The 17,077-nt window shown below is 36.5% G+C and overlaps 1 protein-coding gene across 2 annotated transcripts in view; it reads left to right on the top strand.

Moving 5' to 3' along the window:
- The window catches only part of NDUFS1 (NADH:ubiquinone oxidoreductase core subunit S1), a 30,304-nt gene extending 13,433 nt beyond the window's left edge, over window positions 1-16,871 (top strand). For both annotated transcript variants that reach the window (XM_036107965.2, XM_078071232.1), the window contains exons 12-19: window positions 142-270; window positions 1,230-1,359; window positions 5,103-5,263; window positions 10,277-10,431; window positions 12,648-12,823; window positions 13,391-13,525; window positions 13,620-13,692; window positions 15,067-16,871. In XM_036107965.2, coding sequence (XP_035963858.2) covers window positions 142-270; window positions 1,230-1,359; window positions 5,103-5,263; window positions 10,277-10,431; window positions 12,648-12,823; window positions 13,391-13,525; window positions 13,620-13,692; window positions 15,067-15,158 — 1,051 coding nt within the window. In that variant the 3' untranslated portion in view covers window positions 15,159-16,871. The remainder of the gene's footprint in view (window positions 1-141; window positions 271-1,229; window positions 1,360-5,102; window positions 5,264-10,276; window positions 10,432-12,647; window positions 12,824-13,390; window positions 13,526-13,619; window positions 13,693-15,066) is intronic.
- Window positions 16,872-17,077: the final 206 nt, after the last annotated feature.

Raw genomic sequence — 17,077 nt, 5'->3', positions numbered from 1 at the left:
CTGAGACTTTGATGTAATTTAGAAATACTTCATAAGAATTTTTTGGGAATACCTTGGGCTTGTTGACATAAGAATATTGCATGGATTATCATTGTGTATTAGTTTTGAAGTAAACCTGCATTTTTTATTTTGTATTTCTAGCACAGATTTGCGTTCCAATTATCTTCTTAATACTACAATTGCTGGTGTGGAAGAGGCAGATGTTGTCCTTCTGGTTGGTACAAATCCACGTTTTGAGGCACCACTATTTAATGCTAGAATTCGAAAGAGGTTAGTAGTAATATTGAGGATTTTAAAAATGTTTATATAATAATTTATTTTACATCTGAAAAATGACTGTTTTAGCTAATTCCTAATAGTGTTAGTGGGAATGAGACTCAAAAGATAATTGGAGTGCAGCTTCTAAAAGGTCCATTCCCTCCCTCTCCCCCTGCTGGTCTTTATACTTTGTCCTCTTATTTTGACATAATTCACGATGCACCAATTTTTCCATGATTTCTTTTATAATGATTTTTTTATAATGATTTTTTTTCCTGCTCAGGATTCAGTCTCAAGTCACACATTGCAGTTAGTGTCATGACTCTTCAGTTTTCTTTTTTGACGTTTTTTTGAAGAGCACAGGCAGTTACTTTGTAGAATACCTCCATCTTTTCATATCTTCGAGACTTATGAATAGGTTGGTATAATTTATTGTCTGTACTGTGACATTGTTGAGAGTGAAAGGGGTAATTGTTAATGCTGCAGGATACAGATGAAAACCAGCACTGTGTCAGACAAACAGAATATATGGTCACCACGTTTATAACTAGTTTTAGAAGAGCTGGATCCATACTTCCCTGTCAAAGAGAATAAAGTGATGTAGTTTATTTTCATTAACTATGTTTAAATCACCTTAATGGATAATTAGGAGATAATTGACTCTGCTGTGTAAATATGGTGAAATAAAAATTATACATCATTTATTCTAAAATTAAAGTTTTTATAGCTTGCTTAGGGTTTGCATTCTTCACAGGAAATTAATTCACTGACTTACCTTGGTGTGCATTTTTACAACACTGTTATTTTGAAAGGTACACAATAAATTATATCTGTTAAGGCCACATGTTCTGTGACTGCTTTGTGCTTTTAACATTTGTAACATAAGTAGATGTAGCCCCTAGCACTGATGAGACTGGTGACTATGCTAATTTAGTAATTTAGCTCTAAAAACTTTGTCGTTTTTATTTCAGCTGGCTTCACAATGACTTAAAAGTGGCCCTTATTGGCAGCCCAGTGGATCTCACTTATAGATACGACCATCTGGGAGATTCTCCCAAAATTCTTCAAGACATTGCTTTTGGTAGCCATCCATTCAGCCAGGTGCTCTCAAGTTATACATATCTACTTTTGTTGATTTTTAAGTATTATTATTTTTAAGAGTTATTATTTTTGTCATAATGATACGTGTTTACTATTAAAAATTATAGCAATATAGAAAAGAAAAATGGAAAAAAGTAAAACATTACCCCAGGTTCCACCAACCCAAACAAGAATTTTTTATTTTTTTAAAGATTTTATTTATTTATTTGACAGAGAGAGAGTGTGCGCACAAGCAGGGGGAGTGGCCGGCAGAGAGAGGGAGAAGCAGGCTCCCTGCAGAGCACGGAGCTCGATGCAGGGCTGGATCCTAGGACCCTGGGATCATGACCTGAGCCAAAGGCAGACGCTTAACCAACTGAGCCACCCAGGCACCCCCAAACAAATATTGATGAAACATAATCATTTCTCTATTCATATATAGAGCAAGATGGATGAACAGATAAGCAGACAAAAATGAGCTTATATTATATGTGTTAATTTATATACCAGAGCTTAATTTTACTTGAAATTATCAGAAAAGAAATTGACGTAAGGGGTGCCTGGGTGGCTCAGTCCGTTAAGTGTCTGACTCTTGATCTCAGCTGAGGTCATGATTTCAGGTTCATGAGTTCAAGCCTCTCCAAGTTGAAGTGAAACTGAAGCAATTAAACTTTGAAGTTAAGGGAAATCTTTCTTTACTGCAAGAGTTATTCTTAAATTTCATGAGTCCTTTTAATGACTTTTTCATTACTGAGTACTTTATTTACATTCATTTCATTGCTTTCTGGTATTAATAGGTTTTTACTTACTTTTCCAAGAGGGGCTCATAAGTACCCTATTCGTTGAGTTCTTGCTTGCTTGCGAATGTCTGTTTTATTACTGAAGAGAGCCTTGGCAGAATACAAAGTTCTAGGGTCACACTTTTTTCCTCTCTGAACTTTATATAGACACTGCCTTTTGTTACTGTGGAGAAGCCTGATGTCAGTCATATTTCCTCCCAACCCTGTCCTAATTTTTTTTTTTTTTACTGTCTAGATACTTTTTTTGAATCTTTATAGTGGGTTCTTTATCTTTGAAATTTAATAACTTCAGAATTAACAGTGGTGGTTCTCTTCACTTTTTTATGGGACATGGAGCACCTCTCATTGTGAAAATTCAAGGCTCTTTTTATTTTAGTATTTGTGCATGTGTGGTGGAATGCTGATTATTAAAAAATGTAAGAGGTTTCTGTTTTCACATAACAGTTCTGGAGGGTAGGCAGTTGGACAGATGTCCAAGGATGTCATCAAGGAAGGACATTCCTTCCTGCTTTACTACCTCAGTGCCTTTGCTTACTCATGTGTGTTTGAGTGAACTTCTCCTCATGGTTCCAAGATGGTGTAGCCTTAGGTGTAATCAAGTGGTACAAAGCGGCTAAGCGCAATTCCTTTGTTTTGAATAGGAAAAACATTATCATGATTGCAGTGATCAAAAATGCAAAAGAAATGCGTATTGAAAAGTATCCCTCTTTTCTAATTCCCATCTCCATGCCCCAGAAAATGATCAGTGTTTTTCAGAAGTTTTTTTCTATACTAGATTTAAATATATTTTCTGTTAGTGGTGTTCCCTTCATTAAGAACTCCTAACAAGGGGCACCTAGGTGGCCCGTCAGTTAAGTGCCTTTGGCTCAGGTCATGATCCTAGAGTCTTGGGATTGAGCCCTGCATCGGGCTCACTGCTCCCCACGCTTGTGCTCTTTCTCTCTGACAAATAAATAAATAAAATCTTTTTAAAAAAACAGAAAGAACTCCTAACAACAAAAAAAAAACCTAACAAAGAGATACTGGTTCCCCTTTTGTATCTTTTCTGTCATTTTTCCTTTGTTCTTTTGTTCTTTTTCAGTTTGTTTTATATAATTTCCTGTAGCCTGCTTTTCTTGTCCCTGTATTTAAGGTCATGTTTTATTTTGTTTTTTATTGTTTCTGGAATGGTGTTCATTTCTAATTTGTTTCTCTTCCAGTTCTTTCCTGAGTTCTGTGACAAAAAGCTCCTTCTATTGTATAATACTCTCTGTTGTGTCACTTTTTTATGTTTTTTTTTTCATGTGAGAAAAAGTGTGTTTTTTATTTTCTGTAAGTCTATTGAAAACTATTTTTCTGGGGTGCCTGGGTGGCTCAGTCTGTTAAGTGTCTGCCTTTGGCTCGGGTCATGATCTTGGGGTCCTGGGATTGAGCCCAGTATTGGGCTCCCTGCTCAGCGGGGAGCCCGCTTCTCCCTCTCCTGACTTGTGCTTGTGCTCTTTCTCTCAAATAAGTAAATAAAATGTTTTATAAGAAAAAGAACTATTTTCCTGAACTCTTCACATATTCTTGGGAAATTCCCAAGGAGGACATTTATTCTCCTCTGTAGTATGTAGGCATAATTCTCATGCTGATTCTTTGATTTGGGCCATTTATTTATTTATTTATTTTTAAAGATTTGACAGAGAGAGAAACAGCGAGAGAGGAAACACAAGCAGGGGGAGTGGGAGAGGGAGAAGCAGGCTTCCTGCTGAGCAGGGAGCCCCATGTGGGGCTCGATCCCAGGACCCTGGGATGACCTGAGCCGAAGGCAGACGCTTAATGACTGAGCCACCAAGGGGCCCCTGGGCCAGTTATTTATTGAAGAATAATACAGAGGGTGGTTAGGAGAGTGAGCTCTATACTCTTCTGCTTTACTTTTAATTTTTCCATCCTCCACTAAATCTGTAGTTTCCTTTGCTTTTGGGATGCACTCCCCTCCAGTTTTGGCATTCAGGAAGTTACTATGATTTAAAGCAGAGCCCTGAAAGTTTTAGGTATTCTGCATTGTAATCCTAGTGTTCATTGTTTTCCCTACCTCTTTGTTCTTGTCTAGAGCATGGTGAGTAGATAAAAGACTGTAGACATGATACTTGAATGTGGCTTTTTCTGTTAGTACCAACTGAATGTCTGTAGTGACATTGCCCAATTTTTCTGGAACATACCCAAAATCATTTTTTTTTTAATTTTTTTATTGTTATGTTAATCCCCATACATTACATCATTAGTTTTAGATATAGTGTTCCGTGATTCATTGTTTGTGCATAACACCCAGTGCTCCATGCAGAACGTGCCCTCCTCAATACCCATCACCAGGCTAACCCATCCTCCCAACCCCCTCCCCTCTAGAACCCTCAGTTTGTTTTTCAGAGTCCATTGTCTCTCATGGTTCTTCTCCCCCTCCGATTTCCCCCCCTTCATTCTTCCCCTCCTGCTACATTCTTCTTCTTCTTTTTTTCTTTCTTAACATATATTGCATTATTTGTTTCAGAGGTACAGATCTGAGATTCAACAGTCTTGCACAATTCACAGCGCTTACCAGAACACATACCCTCCCCAGTGTCCATCACCCAGTCACCCCATCCCTCCCACCCCACCCCCCACTCCAGCAACCCTCAGTTTGTTTCCTGAGATTAAGAATTCCTCATATCAGTGAGGTCATATGATACATGTCTTTCTCTGTATACCCAAAATCATTCTGACCAAGGGATATTTGGAAAAGGCTTTCATTCCCAGTACTTCTAGAAAATCTGTTTTATCTGATAACTCATTTAGCCATTTCATAGTAGCATTGGTGAGGTGTTTTTGGTTAAATCTGGTTGTATATATGTCTATATGTTGACTCTTAAAAATCAGAGACATTCTGCATTAAACCTAAAACTTGGGACAACGTATTGTAGATGCAAATTAAAAAAGTTTTTTAATCAAAGTTCTTTTTTTAAATAGGTATTACATGAAGCTAAAAAACCAATGGTGGTTGTAGGCAGTTCTGCACTCCAGAGAAGTGATGGGGCAGCAATTCTTGCAGCTGTTTCCAACATTGCTCAAAAGATTCGGATGAGTAGTGGTGTTACTGGTGATTGGAAAGTTATGAATATCCTTCATAGGTATGTTGGGTGATTGTTCTATTATATACTGTAAGATTCAAGTAATTTTGTGTACATGTGTTACTGTTGTACTATCACATTTAGATTTACTAATAGCTTAATATTTAGCAATGTCTCAGTAGTAGATGTGAAAGAGATACCTTTATTTTCTGTGTGAGAACCGAAGATAATAAATAATATTTAAAATATTTGAGGGGCGCCTGGGTGGCTCAGTTGGTTAAGTGTCTGCCGTTGGCTTAGGTCGTGATCCCGGGGTCCTGGGATCGAGCCCCATGTAGGGCTCCCTGCTCAGCAGGGAATCTGCTTCTTCCTCTGTCCCTCCCCCTGCTTGTGTTCTCTCTGTCTCACAAATAAATAAATAAAATCTTAAAAAAAAAATATTTGAAATAGCAGTGCTGAGAAAATCTTGAAAATCTGTATTATATTAGTATACTTTGGTTCAAAAATTGCAACAAGCCCTCTGACTTTGATTAAATGATAAAAATGTAAGCTAACATGAGAATTCAATGTAAGGGAAGTTTTTTTCTGACTGTATTAATACACATTTGAAGCACCTGGGCGGCTCAGTTGGTTAAGCGTCTGACTCTTGATTTTGGCTTAGGTCAGTGATCTTAGGGGTCGTGAGATTGAGCCCCGAGTCGCGCTCCGTGCTGGGTGTGGAGCCTGCTTGAGGTATTTCTCCCCCTTCCTCTACCCCTCCCCCCCCCACCCCTGCACACATCTCTCAAAAAAAAATAGTAATACACATTTATTTTAGGAAGTTGGCAAGAGAAGAAAAAATGAAAATGGAAATTATTCTTCTCCAAATTATAGATAATTACTGTTCCTACTTTCGTCTGGTTCTTTTTCCTGTGTAAATATTTTTTAGTTATATAGTTGAAATCACACTGTGTGAACAGTTTTGTATCCTGATTTTGATCAATTTTCACTACCATATAAAATTTCTTCCTGTAATTAGAAATTTTTTATAAACTTTAATGGCTATTTAATATCATGAATATGTACAATTTTTTAGCCATTTAATTCTTGTTAACATATAAATTGATACTAGTCTTTAAACTATAAATAAATAATGCAATGATACACAGATACTTATGAACTTTATTTTCTTACAGTGGATTTCTAAAAGTAGAGCTCTTAAGGTAAACAGGATAAACATTTCTGAGGCTCTTAATGCATATTTCCAAGTTTTAGAAATGTAACAGGGACACCTGGGTGGCTCAGTCAGTTAAGCATCTGCCTTTGGCTTGGGTCATGATCCCGGAGTCCCGGGTTCGAGCCCCGCATCGGGCTCCTTGCTCAGTGGGGAGCCTGCTTCTCCCTCTCCCTCTCCTGCTGCTCCCCTGCTTGTTTCTCTTTCTCTCTCTCTGACAAATAAATAAAATCTTAAAAAAATAAAAATAAAAAAGAAATGTTGTAACAGTTTTACCTTAGTAAATAAGTTTTCCCATTTCGCATAATCCTTTCTATCTTAAGAATTATTTTTCAGGGGGCGCCTGGGTGGCTCAGTCGGTTAAGCGTCTGCCTTCGGCTCACGTCATGATCCCAGGGTCCTGGGATCGAGCCCCTCATCGGGCTCCCTGCTCAGTAGGGAGTCTGCTTCTCCCTCTCCCTCTCTCCCCAGCTCTCTCTCTCAAATAAATAAATAAAATCTTTTAAAAAAAAAAAGTTTTATTTTTCAAATTTGTTTAAGGATTGAGGCTAAACACTTTTAAATATGATAGGCAAATTTTTTAAATTTAAAAGTATTTGAATACATTGTGGGTTTTTTTTTAAGATTTTATTTGAGAGAGAAAGAGAGAGCGTGGGGGAGGGGCAGAGGGAGAGGGAGAAGCAAACTCCTCACTGAGCAGGGAGCCCGATGCAGCACTCGATCCCAGGACCCTGGGATCATGACCTGAGCCAAAAGGCAGATGCTTAACCGACTGAGCCACCCAGGCACCCTTGAATAAATTCTTAAACATTAATTTCAGTTTCAATGTTATATTTCTGTTTGGTTTAATTTGGCATTGTAGATCATCATGTAAACTTTTTTTTTTTTAAAGATTTTATTTATTTATTCATGAGAGACAGAGAGAGAGAGAGGCAGAAGGAGAAGCAGGCTCCCAAGAAGCAGGGAGCCCTATGCGGGACTCGATCCCAGGACCCTGGGATCATGACCTGAGCCGAAGGCAGACGCTTTACCATCTGAGCCACCCAGGTGCCCCATCATGTAAACATTTTTAAAAACTTTATATTTTTTAGGTAGAGTTTATTTGCATTGTTCACCTCTGGATCCTTTCTAGCCACCATTTTTACTTCTTATTTTTAGTTCACTTTTCCATCTGTGTCTTTATTTATACAGTTTTGTTTTTCTGAATGGGTACCAAAATTAATTAAACTTTTTAAAAAATTCCCAGTTGTCTAACATTGTATTTCTGATTCCTTCTCACAAATGACTACTTGGGTAGGTACAAAGATGACAGTCTTTTTTCCTTTAATACTAAGTATTTCTGCACCCTTTCTTTCATTTAATATTTTAGGGAGGATTTAATGTAATCTCAGTTTTGTCACTGAGGATGACCTGACTTTGTATATGTATGTGTGTCTGCCTCCTCACCCTTTGGGCTCCTTATTTTTGATGTTAAAAAAAAAAATTCTACCAGATTTTAAGTAGGTGACACTCAGGTGTCATTACTTTTGCCTGGGAATATCATAGAGACTCCCCATTATCAAATTGAAATGTTTTGATTTTTTTTTTCTTTTAAGCTCAGAAAAAGGTTATTGGTTTACTTTTACTTAGTTATTTGCTCTCACACAGAAGCCTCTTTTGTTATGCATTGATTGGCCTTGAGACTTTTGGCTCATAATTTTTCTCATATCCTTTTTCTCTGGGTTTAGAGAAAATTTCTTACATTTTGTTCCATCATTTTGTGAGTTTTCATTCTGGAGAACACTGATTTTGTTACAATTTTTAATTTATTAACCTTGTTTGTCATTTCATTATTACAAGATTTCCTTTTTATGAAAGTTCATTTTAGTTTATTAGGACCTATCTTTTTTTTTTTCTTTAAGATTTTATTTATTCATTTACTTGAGAGAGAGAAGAGGGCACATGAGCAGAGGGAGAAGCAGAGGGAGAGAGATAAGCAGACTCCATGCTGAGAGCGTAGCCCGACATGGGGCTCGATCCCACAAACTTGAGATCATGACCTGAGCCGAAACCAAGAGTCAGACACTCAACGAACTGAGCCACCCAGGTGCCCCAGGACATATCTTTTATTGTAAAGGCAGACATAAGCTTACTCAATTTGTTTTCCAGGATGAAGTGGACTGTGTCTTAAGTTAATGTGAGTCTCTGCCCAGATTTTTGAGAGAGACATGTCAAGACTTATACTGAGTGAAGTTAAGAAAGAACTGTTGGGGCAGAGGGATTTGTTTTGAAATGGGAAAGTATGAGTCCTCCAGCTTTGTTCACTTTTATGATAGGTTTGGCTATTTTGGGTCCTTTGCATTCCATATGAATTTTAGGATCAGCTTGTCCATTTCTGTAAATTATTCATCTGGATTTTTGATAGGGATCACACTGAATTTGTAAGCTCAGTTGGGGAGTATTGCCATCTTAACAGCATTAACTCCTCTAATTCATGAATGTGGGATGTCTTTCCATTTAGTAAGGTCTTTAATTTCTTTCAAGTTGTTTTGTACTTTTCATTATATAAATCTTACATTTATTGTTAAGTTTTTTTAAAAGCATTTTATGCTTTTGATGTTATCCAGAGTTTGACAGAGTAGCAGTATCTAGTAGGAGTTGGTTTGACCTGATCTCCTCCCCTAACAAATACGTAAAACATCAACTTGCTTTATATACAGTAGGTCCTCAGAATGGCTATTTCTAGAAAGAAAGTTAGTAATAGCAAACTGGACCAGACTCCAGTTGTTCAGAGTATAGTTATTCCAGACCCCTTATTTATTTATTTATTTAAGATTTTACTTATTTATTTGAGAGAGAGAGAGCATGAGAGGGCTGAGGGGCAGAGGGAGACAGCAGACTCCCCACTGAGCAGGGAGCCTGATGCAGGGCTCAATCCTGGGATCATGACCTGAGCCAAAGGCAGATGCTTAACCAGCTGAGCCACCCAGGCGCCTCCAGACCTCTTTTTTAAAGGATTATTTTCTGCTTATAAGAGTAATATATGCTCATAGAACATATATGTACTAATTATATTGTTTTCTCCAAGTTAAAGTTTTATGAGTGCTGTTTTAATTTCTCCCTTTTGGTTTTCAAAATCATATGACTTTTCTCTAGTGACTGCTTTTGGCTTATCGTGTTTTATATCTTGCTCTATTGAATAAGAATCAATTTAGGACAGGGCGCCTGGGTGGCTCAGTTGGTTAAGCGACTGCCTTCGGCTCAGGTCATGATCCTGGAGTCCCAGGATCGAGTCCTGCATCGGGCTCCCTCCTCAGCAGGGAGTCTGCTTCTCCTTCTGACCCTCCCCCCTCTCATGTGCTCTCTCTCTCTCTCTCTCTCAAATAAATAAATAAAATAAAATAAAAAAATAAAAAAAAGAATCAATTTAGGACAATCTCAATTAGCATAAAGTTTCCAGAATTATTCAATTAACTATTATCTCATGAAGTGGGGTGCCTGAGTGGCTCAGTTTGTTAAGCATCTGACTCTTAATTTTGGCTCAGGTCATGATGTCATGGTTGTGAGATTGAGCCCCACGTTGGGCTCTGTGCTGGGTATGGTTAGGATTCTCTCTCTCCCTGTCCCTTCCCCCCCCCCAAAATAAGAAATAACAATAAATAAATATGTCATGAAGAGACAGTGTTCTAAGCATCTTGTTTTTTTGTTTGACACCCTTAAAACAGTAAAATATTGCCATCTATTTTAAATGGGTTAAGAAGATGAAGGAAGGTTTTTGTCAGCATTGAATAGAAAAGATTAAGTATCATTTCAGGAGTCACATTTAATTCTTTATAATGATAGCACTGCAGGTGTGCTAAAAATCCATAATTGTTTTACAGGATTGCAAGCCAGGTAGCTGCTTTGGATCTTGGGTATAAACCTGGGGTGGAAGCAATTCGTAAGAACCCTCCCAAAGTGCTGTTTCTCCTGGGAGCAGATGGAAGTTGTATCACTCGACAGGATTTGCCAAAGGATTGTTTCATTATTTATCAAGGTAAGTAACATCTGTGACACCAGAAACAGAAAAGAATCCTATGCTATGTAGATTAGAAACTATATGGCAGTATATTTAGTGGATTGACTATTTTCCATTCAGGAATTTCCCCCCAACACACACACCTCAGTATTTTTTTAAACCAAACATAGGTTTTATTAGTTATATAGTTGATACTATTAAGAATTATTACCTGGTGGGGCACCTGGGTGGCTCAGTCAGTTTTAAGCGTCTGCCTTTGGCTCAGGTCATGATCCCAGGGTCCTGGGATCTAGCCCCACATCAGGCTCCCTGGGAGCCTGCTTCTCCCTCTCCTTCTGCCCACCCCCCCACCACTTGTGCATGCTCACTCTGTCTTTCTCTCTCAAATAAATAAATAAAATATTTTTTAAAAAGAGGTTATTGCCGGGCGCCTGGGTGGCTCAGTTGTTGGTTGGGCGATTGCCTTCGGCTCAGGTCATGATCCTGGAGGCCCGGGATCGAGTCCCGCATCGGGCTCCCTGCTCGGCAGGGGTCTCCTTCTCCCTCTGACCCTCCCCCCTCTCATGCTCTCTCTCTGTCTCATTCTCTCCCTCAAATAAATAAATAAAATCTTTAAAAAAAAAAAAAAGGTTATTGCCTGGAAAAAAAAAGAATTTTTACCTGATGATATTTAGTAACAAAGAATTAGAAGAAACCTATGCTTCACTAATAGGAATGGTTAAATTATGGTTTATTTATACAATTAAATATTATGTAACATTAAAATTCAGCTTTTCAAAGAATGTTTAGTATTATTACATAATCAGAGGAAAGCACTTTTACATAAACAGTGTAAAAAGTTTAAAAATCATGAGTGCTGGGGCACCTGTGTGGCTCAGTTGTTAAGTGTCTGCCTTCAGCTCAGGTCATGATTCCAGGGTCCTGGGATCGAGCCCCGCATCAGGCTCCCTGCTCGGGGGGAAGCCTGCTTCTCCCTCTCCCGCTCCCCCTGCTTGTGCTCCCTCTCTCACTGTGTCTCTCTCTGTCAAATAAATAAAATCTTTAAAAAAAATAAAATAAAAATCATGAGTGCTGAGTTACAGGACTTTTTTTTTTTTTTAAGATTTTATTTATTTATTTGAGAGAGAGAATGAGAGAGAGCACATGAGGGGGCAGGGTCAGAGGGAGAAGCAGACTCCCTGCAGAGCAGGGAGCCCGATGCGGGACTCGATCCAGGGACTCCAGGATCATGACCTGAGCCGAAGGCAGTCGCTTAACCAACTGAGCCACCCAGGCGCCCGAGTTACAGGACATTTAATGAAATACATTTGATAGTACTTGTTTGGCTTTTTTGTTTTGACTCATTTTCTTGAACTCTCACTCATTGTAAATATATTTCCCTGGAATAAATGGAGTCCAGAGTACTCCTGGATATTTTACAGAGAAAAGTATTACATAACTCTCAAGTTCATTTTACACAAATGCCATAAATTTATAATAGGCTTTTTATTGCCATGGCACATAAAGAGCATTATAGAATATTTAGTATCTTTAGTTTGATAAAGTTAAATCAAAATGCATAATTTACATCCAGTTCCTAGTCCTATCCAGAAATAATCATTGATGGCTTTGGAAATGTATGCTTCGTATATTTTTCTGTTATATACAAAAATGTACACAAATGAGATCATTAGACTTTATATATTGCTCTATAACTTTCTTTCATTCAACTCAAGGTTTTTTTTCCTTCTAACAGTTTTGTTAAACTATTAAAACTTTCATTATACTATTTCAGTCTTTCATTATACTGTTTTCTATAATATCCTGTTTATGTTCTTTTCAGTATTACCGCTGTCATTCCTGTTCTACATTTTTTGTTCCTCCACCATTTCAGTATGTTTTACTGAATTTCACTAACATACATCTGAGCATTTCCACTTTGTAATCAAGAGAAATAATATACCTCATTGCCCATGATATATGTTTGTACTATATTATACATATTTCTGTATTTACAAAAAATAATCTGGGAAGATAGCAAATGCTTATTAGTAATTTTCTTTGGGAAGGGAGTTGAATTGTGGGCAAGGTGGGCTTTTTATTCCAAAATTCTTTTATATATTTTTGTATGTTACAATTTTGTAAACACTTTTGTAATTCTTAATGGGATTTAAAAAGGATATCTTGTGTGTTCATGTATGATACCTAATCAGTTTTTTGCTAAAATATGGTTTGTCCTTTCCATCTTTTCGCAGGACATCATGGTGACGTTGGCGCTCCTATAGCTGATGTTATTCTCCCAGGCGCTGCTTACACAGAGAAATCTGCTACTTATGTCAATACTGAGGGCCGAGCTCAGCAGACTAAAGTAGCAGTGACACCTCCTGGCTTGGCAAGAGAAGACTGGAAAATTCTAAGAGCCCTCTCTGAGGTATTTGTTCTTAGTGATGCTGCTAATGGGATGTTTGACTTGTTAGCTTCTCAAAATGATTTTCAAAGTCAAGGAGAATGCAAGCCTGATGTGCAGAGATAATTTGAATAATCTCTGTAAGACAAAAGTATTCAGAAAATGGGCATTTGATATTGGTATTTTTATTTTTGGCTTGTTTTTTGCCTAAAAACACTTCTTTTAACTCTTTATTATAAAAAAAGAAAAAGCATGAGATTTAAAATAATATACGTTGTCTGTAAACTTTGTATATGATCAATATCGGGTTAGCAGAAGCATTCAGATTTAGTATAGCATCATCTCTTTAATCATTTATTTCATACTCAGTCTGATTTCTAAAGAGAAATTACTAATGTACTGACAGCTGTTTATGAATTAGAATTTTTGTCAATTGTGTTTTCTTCTTAATTACTTAATGTACTTGCAAATGGACACCCAATAGAATTTTCATTAGCACAACATTATTTCACTATAGTTGCAGTTATGTATGATTTGAATTTTTTTAAGTACTAAAGCTTTATGTCAATTCTGGAGACCTGTTATTTATAGATTGCAGGTATGACTCTTCCATATGATACTCTGGATCAAGTAAGGAACAGATTGGAAGAAGTCTCTCCTAATCTTGTCCGATATGATGATGTCGAAGGAGCCAATTATTTCCAGCAAGCAAATGAGCTCTCCAAGGTAAAAACTTGCCTGTATTCAGTTTTCATAGTAGTGTATCCTCTGATGTTAGTTTTCAATTCTATTATTGACCTCATAATCCTTTTTTTTGCAGCTAGTGAACCAACAGCTTCTTGCTGATCCGCTTGTTCCACCTCAGCTAACAATAAAAGACTTCTACATGACAGGTATGCATTTGTTAGCATGACTGCCAAATATGAAAGGTGGGAAGGAATAAGATCACCTAATTATGATTCCAACCTGTTTATGAGAATATTTGATATTTTTATTTAATCTTTGAAAACTTTGAAACATCAGAAGTAATGTAATTTATATTTTCTGATTTTACTCTAATTTCTTTTGTTTCTGAAATGTAAGCAGATTTTAAATATAAAATTTACTGTTGTGTATAAAATCACCATATAGCAATTTAGGGAGAATTTTTTTTTAAGTGACAACTGTGAAGGTTTTTTCTGAGAATTACAGCAGAAACATTAAAACACTTAAATGTGAAGTATGTTAAAGAGTGTTTCTGATGGACATTGTTAGGGATGCTTTTAAGGAATGTGGACTTACTGATACTTGTTTACTGCAGATTTTACATTTGATGTAACATGATATAACACTTGATATAATATCTGTGTTATGAGGTAGTTGACAGATGGTTTTAAATAATTTTCTGCCTAAAAGCAGATAGTATATTTTTAAAAATTTTTAAGCTTGTTTATCTAAGATTATTTTTAATTGGTTTTTTACTTATGTTATAAAAGTTATGTTTGTTGTAGAATACATACCTAAGCCCAAAGGGCAAAGAGCATTTACTAAGATCCCACTATCCAGAAATAACTACTTTTATTTTTTTAACATTTTGTCAATCATACAAGGATATACACATATATTATTCATTTTAAAAATAAAAGATTTGATGATTCATTTACTGGGGGAGGGGTTGACAGCTTTATTGAAATACCATTTACATACCATAAAATTCACTGAATTCAGTGGATTTTATTTTTTTTATTATTTTTTTTAAGATCTTATTTGAGAGCGAGAGAGAGAGAGCGCATGCACGCGCGCGCGTACACGAGTGGAATGAAGGGGCAGAGGCAGAGGGAAAAGCAGACTCCCCACTGAGCAGGGAGCCCAACGTGGGGCTAGACCCTAGGACCCAGGGATCATGACCTGAACCGACTGGGCCACCCAGGCGCCCCTGGATTCAGTGGATTTTAGTACACATACTATTTTATAAACTTGTTTTCAATAACAGTATTGTGCACATATTTGTCCTATCTTTAGTACTTCTCTATAATATTTGTAAGGGTTGCATACTGGCATATTGTATGGCTATATGTAATTATTTAATCATTCCTAGGAGTACTTACTAAAAGCATTTAGCTTATAAGGGGCTTATTTTCTGGAGTTCTTCTCACATTAGATACAGTTACATAGAATTTTATAGTCTTTTTTTTGGTTGTTCCTGAATGTGTGCAACAAGAAAGTTTTACTGTGTGCTTTTTTAAAAATTGTATTATCAAAATGCACATTTTCTTAATATCTTTCAGACTCCATTAGCAGAGCTTCACAGACAATGGCCAAATGTGTCAAAGCTGTCACGGAGGGTGCCCAGGCAGTGGAGGAACCATCCATATGCTGAAACTTCTACTAGGAACCCCATTTTGTTACAAATAATTAATGGACAGTTATGTTGGAGTAATCTCCTACAGGTTTATTCTTTAAAAAATAATCTGAATGATGTAATATTTAAGGTCGTACCTTGCTTATTTGAAAATGATATTGCAATTATCAGTGAACTTTGAGGTTTCAAAGACATTTATGTATTGTGTGTAAACATTAAATTGTTTAATAAACAATGTATACAGATGCTTTTTCACATAAAAGTATTGGCAATCTTTGTGACACATACAAAGAAAATTCTTAAAATACGAGTTTTTGTTCATTTTCATTGATCATTTATGTTTGTAAAATGTATGAAATAAGAGCTTCCATTAGGACCCACTGGTAGTTTCTAGCACTCAAGGAAAGATTTGAGCATTCTGTCAAGCTGGGTAAATAGAAAAAATATGTGTAACATAATCACACATCAGATATGTATCTTGGACAACTATAAATAATAATAATCATAATAATTATAGATAATGATTATTTAGCTTTTTCTGTGTGCTAAGCACTCTGGTTTTACATGCGTTATCTTGTTTTGTCCTTGCTACAACTCTGAGGTAGTGTTATCTCATTTTACAGATGAAGAAACTGAAGCCTAGGGATATTTGGTAGCTTGCCCAAGGTCACAGAAAAATAGTCAAGGACTCCAGCCTAGTTCTCTCTGACTCCAAAGCTCATTGTTCTTACCTGCTATACATAATTCCCTCCCATTAATACAGATCTTATAGGTTGTTACTTCTAAGAATTAGCATTGAGAATCTTAATGGATAGTACATTTTTCTGTTTTCTCTTGAATCTGTTTATAGATCATGGTGATTTATATGACATTTTTCTTTGTATAAGAGATTACACACACATGCATCACTGGAGTGGTGGAGTTAAGGGATGTAATTTAGGTCTTTGTTGATGTTCCATATTCATTATATTAACCATCTGCACTTTTAAGTCAACTAAACTATTCCAATAATAGAAGACAAAGCTAAAAGCTTTCATAATTTTCAGTTGTCAAAACAAAAAGGAGGTAAAATTTTATAATTGATCTAAGAGATAATTTAAAGCCATATTAAATGTTTTTCAGAATCTATGGTCAGAATCCTTTTGTTGTGTAATCCTTATTCCTGCTTTCACTAAAGACTTAGCCCAATTATAGGATGCGATATTCCTGATACAACAATAAGATTTTTTAAATAGTAGTATGTCATCGATACTTTATCTTCAAAAAGATAAATTGTACAGAATTTGTCACCTGTAACAGTTTTTTCCGAACTGTTTATTTTTTCATTAGCAATACATTATGAAGTGTATTTTGCTTAAAGTACTTAAAATTCTAAGTTGCCTGAAATTGTACAAATTCTTGCTGAAAGTCTTTGAATTCAGTACAAACTTTCTGTCCTCCTCTATTTTCTTTATCCCTTAGCACTGTAGCTGACCTCGAGGGGGCATATGCTTCCAGTTTTGTATTCTACACAGTACTTCTCAGTGAACGTGTGTAGACTTCATAGGCCTGTTGGTGAGGGAATATTGTGTTCAAATGGAGAAGAGGTGGTGTACGACCACGATGGTCCAGAATCCTTGGGCTGCCATCTAGGCAACATGTGTTGAACTTATAATTTTATAAAGAATACTTTGTCTGGGGTAAGTAGTGCTCAATAAAATTGGCTGGTTTTTACATAAAGTAAACATGAAAGTCTGTCTAACGGGCACTTATTAATCACGTAATGCGAAATAATAAGGTTATTGTGAACATAAACATTAAAGGTGGTTGCTAGGGGGGAAAAAAGGCTTTCTGAAGAAGAGCCCCCAAATAGAAGAAAAATACATATAGGTGAGAATAACCTGGCTGATGGAATTATGATTCTAAGTAATGAAAGAGTCAACAATGAGAAGGTGAGA

The sequence above is a fragment of the Halichoerus grypus genome, chromosome 4, assembly GCF_964656455.1.
Source record: "Halichoerus grypus chromosome 4, mHalGry1.hap1.1, whole genome shotgun sequence".
Lineage (NCBI taxonomy): Eukaryota > Metazoa > Chordata > Mammalia > Carnivora > Phocidae > Halichoerus > Halichoerus grypus.
Note: the sequence above shows the minus strand (reverse complement) of the source record. Positions and strands in the feature narration are given on the sequence as shown.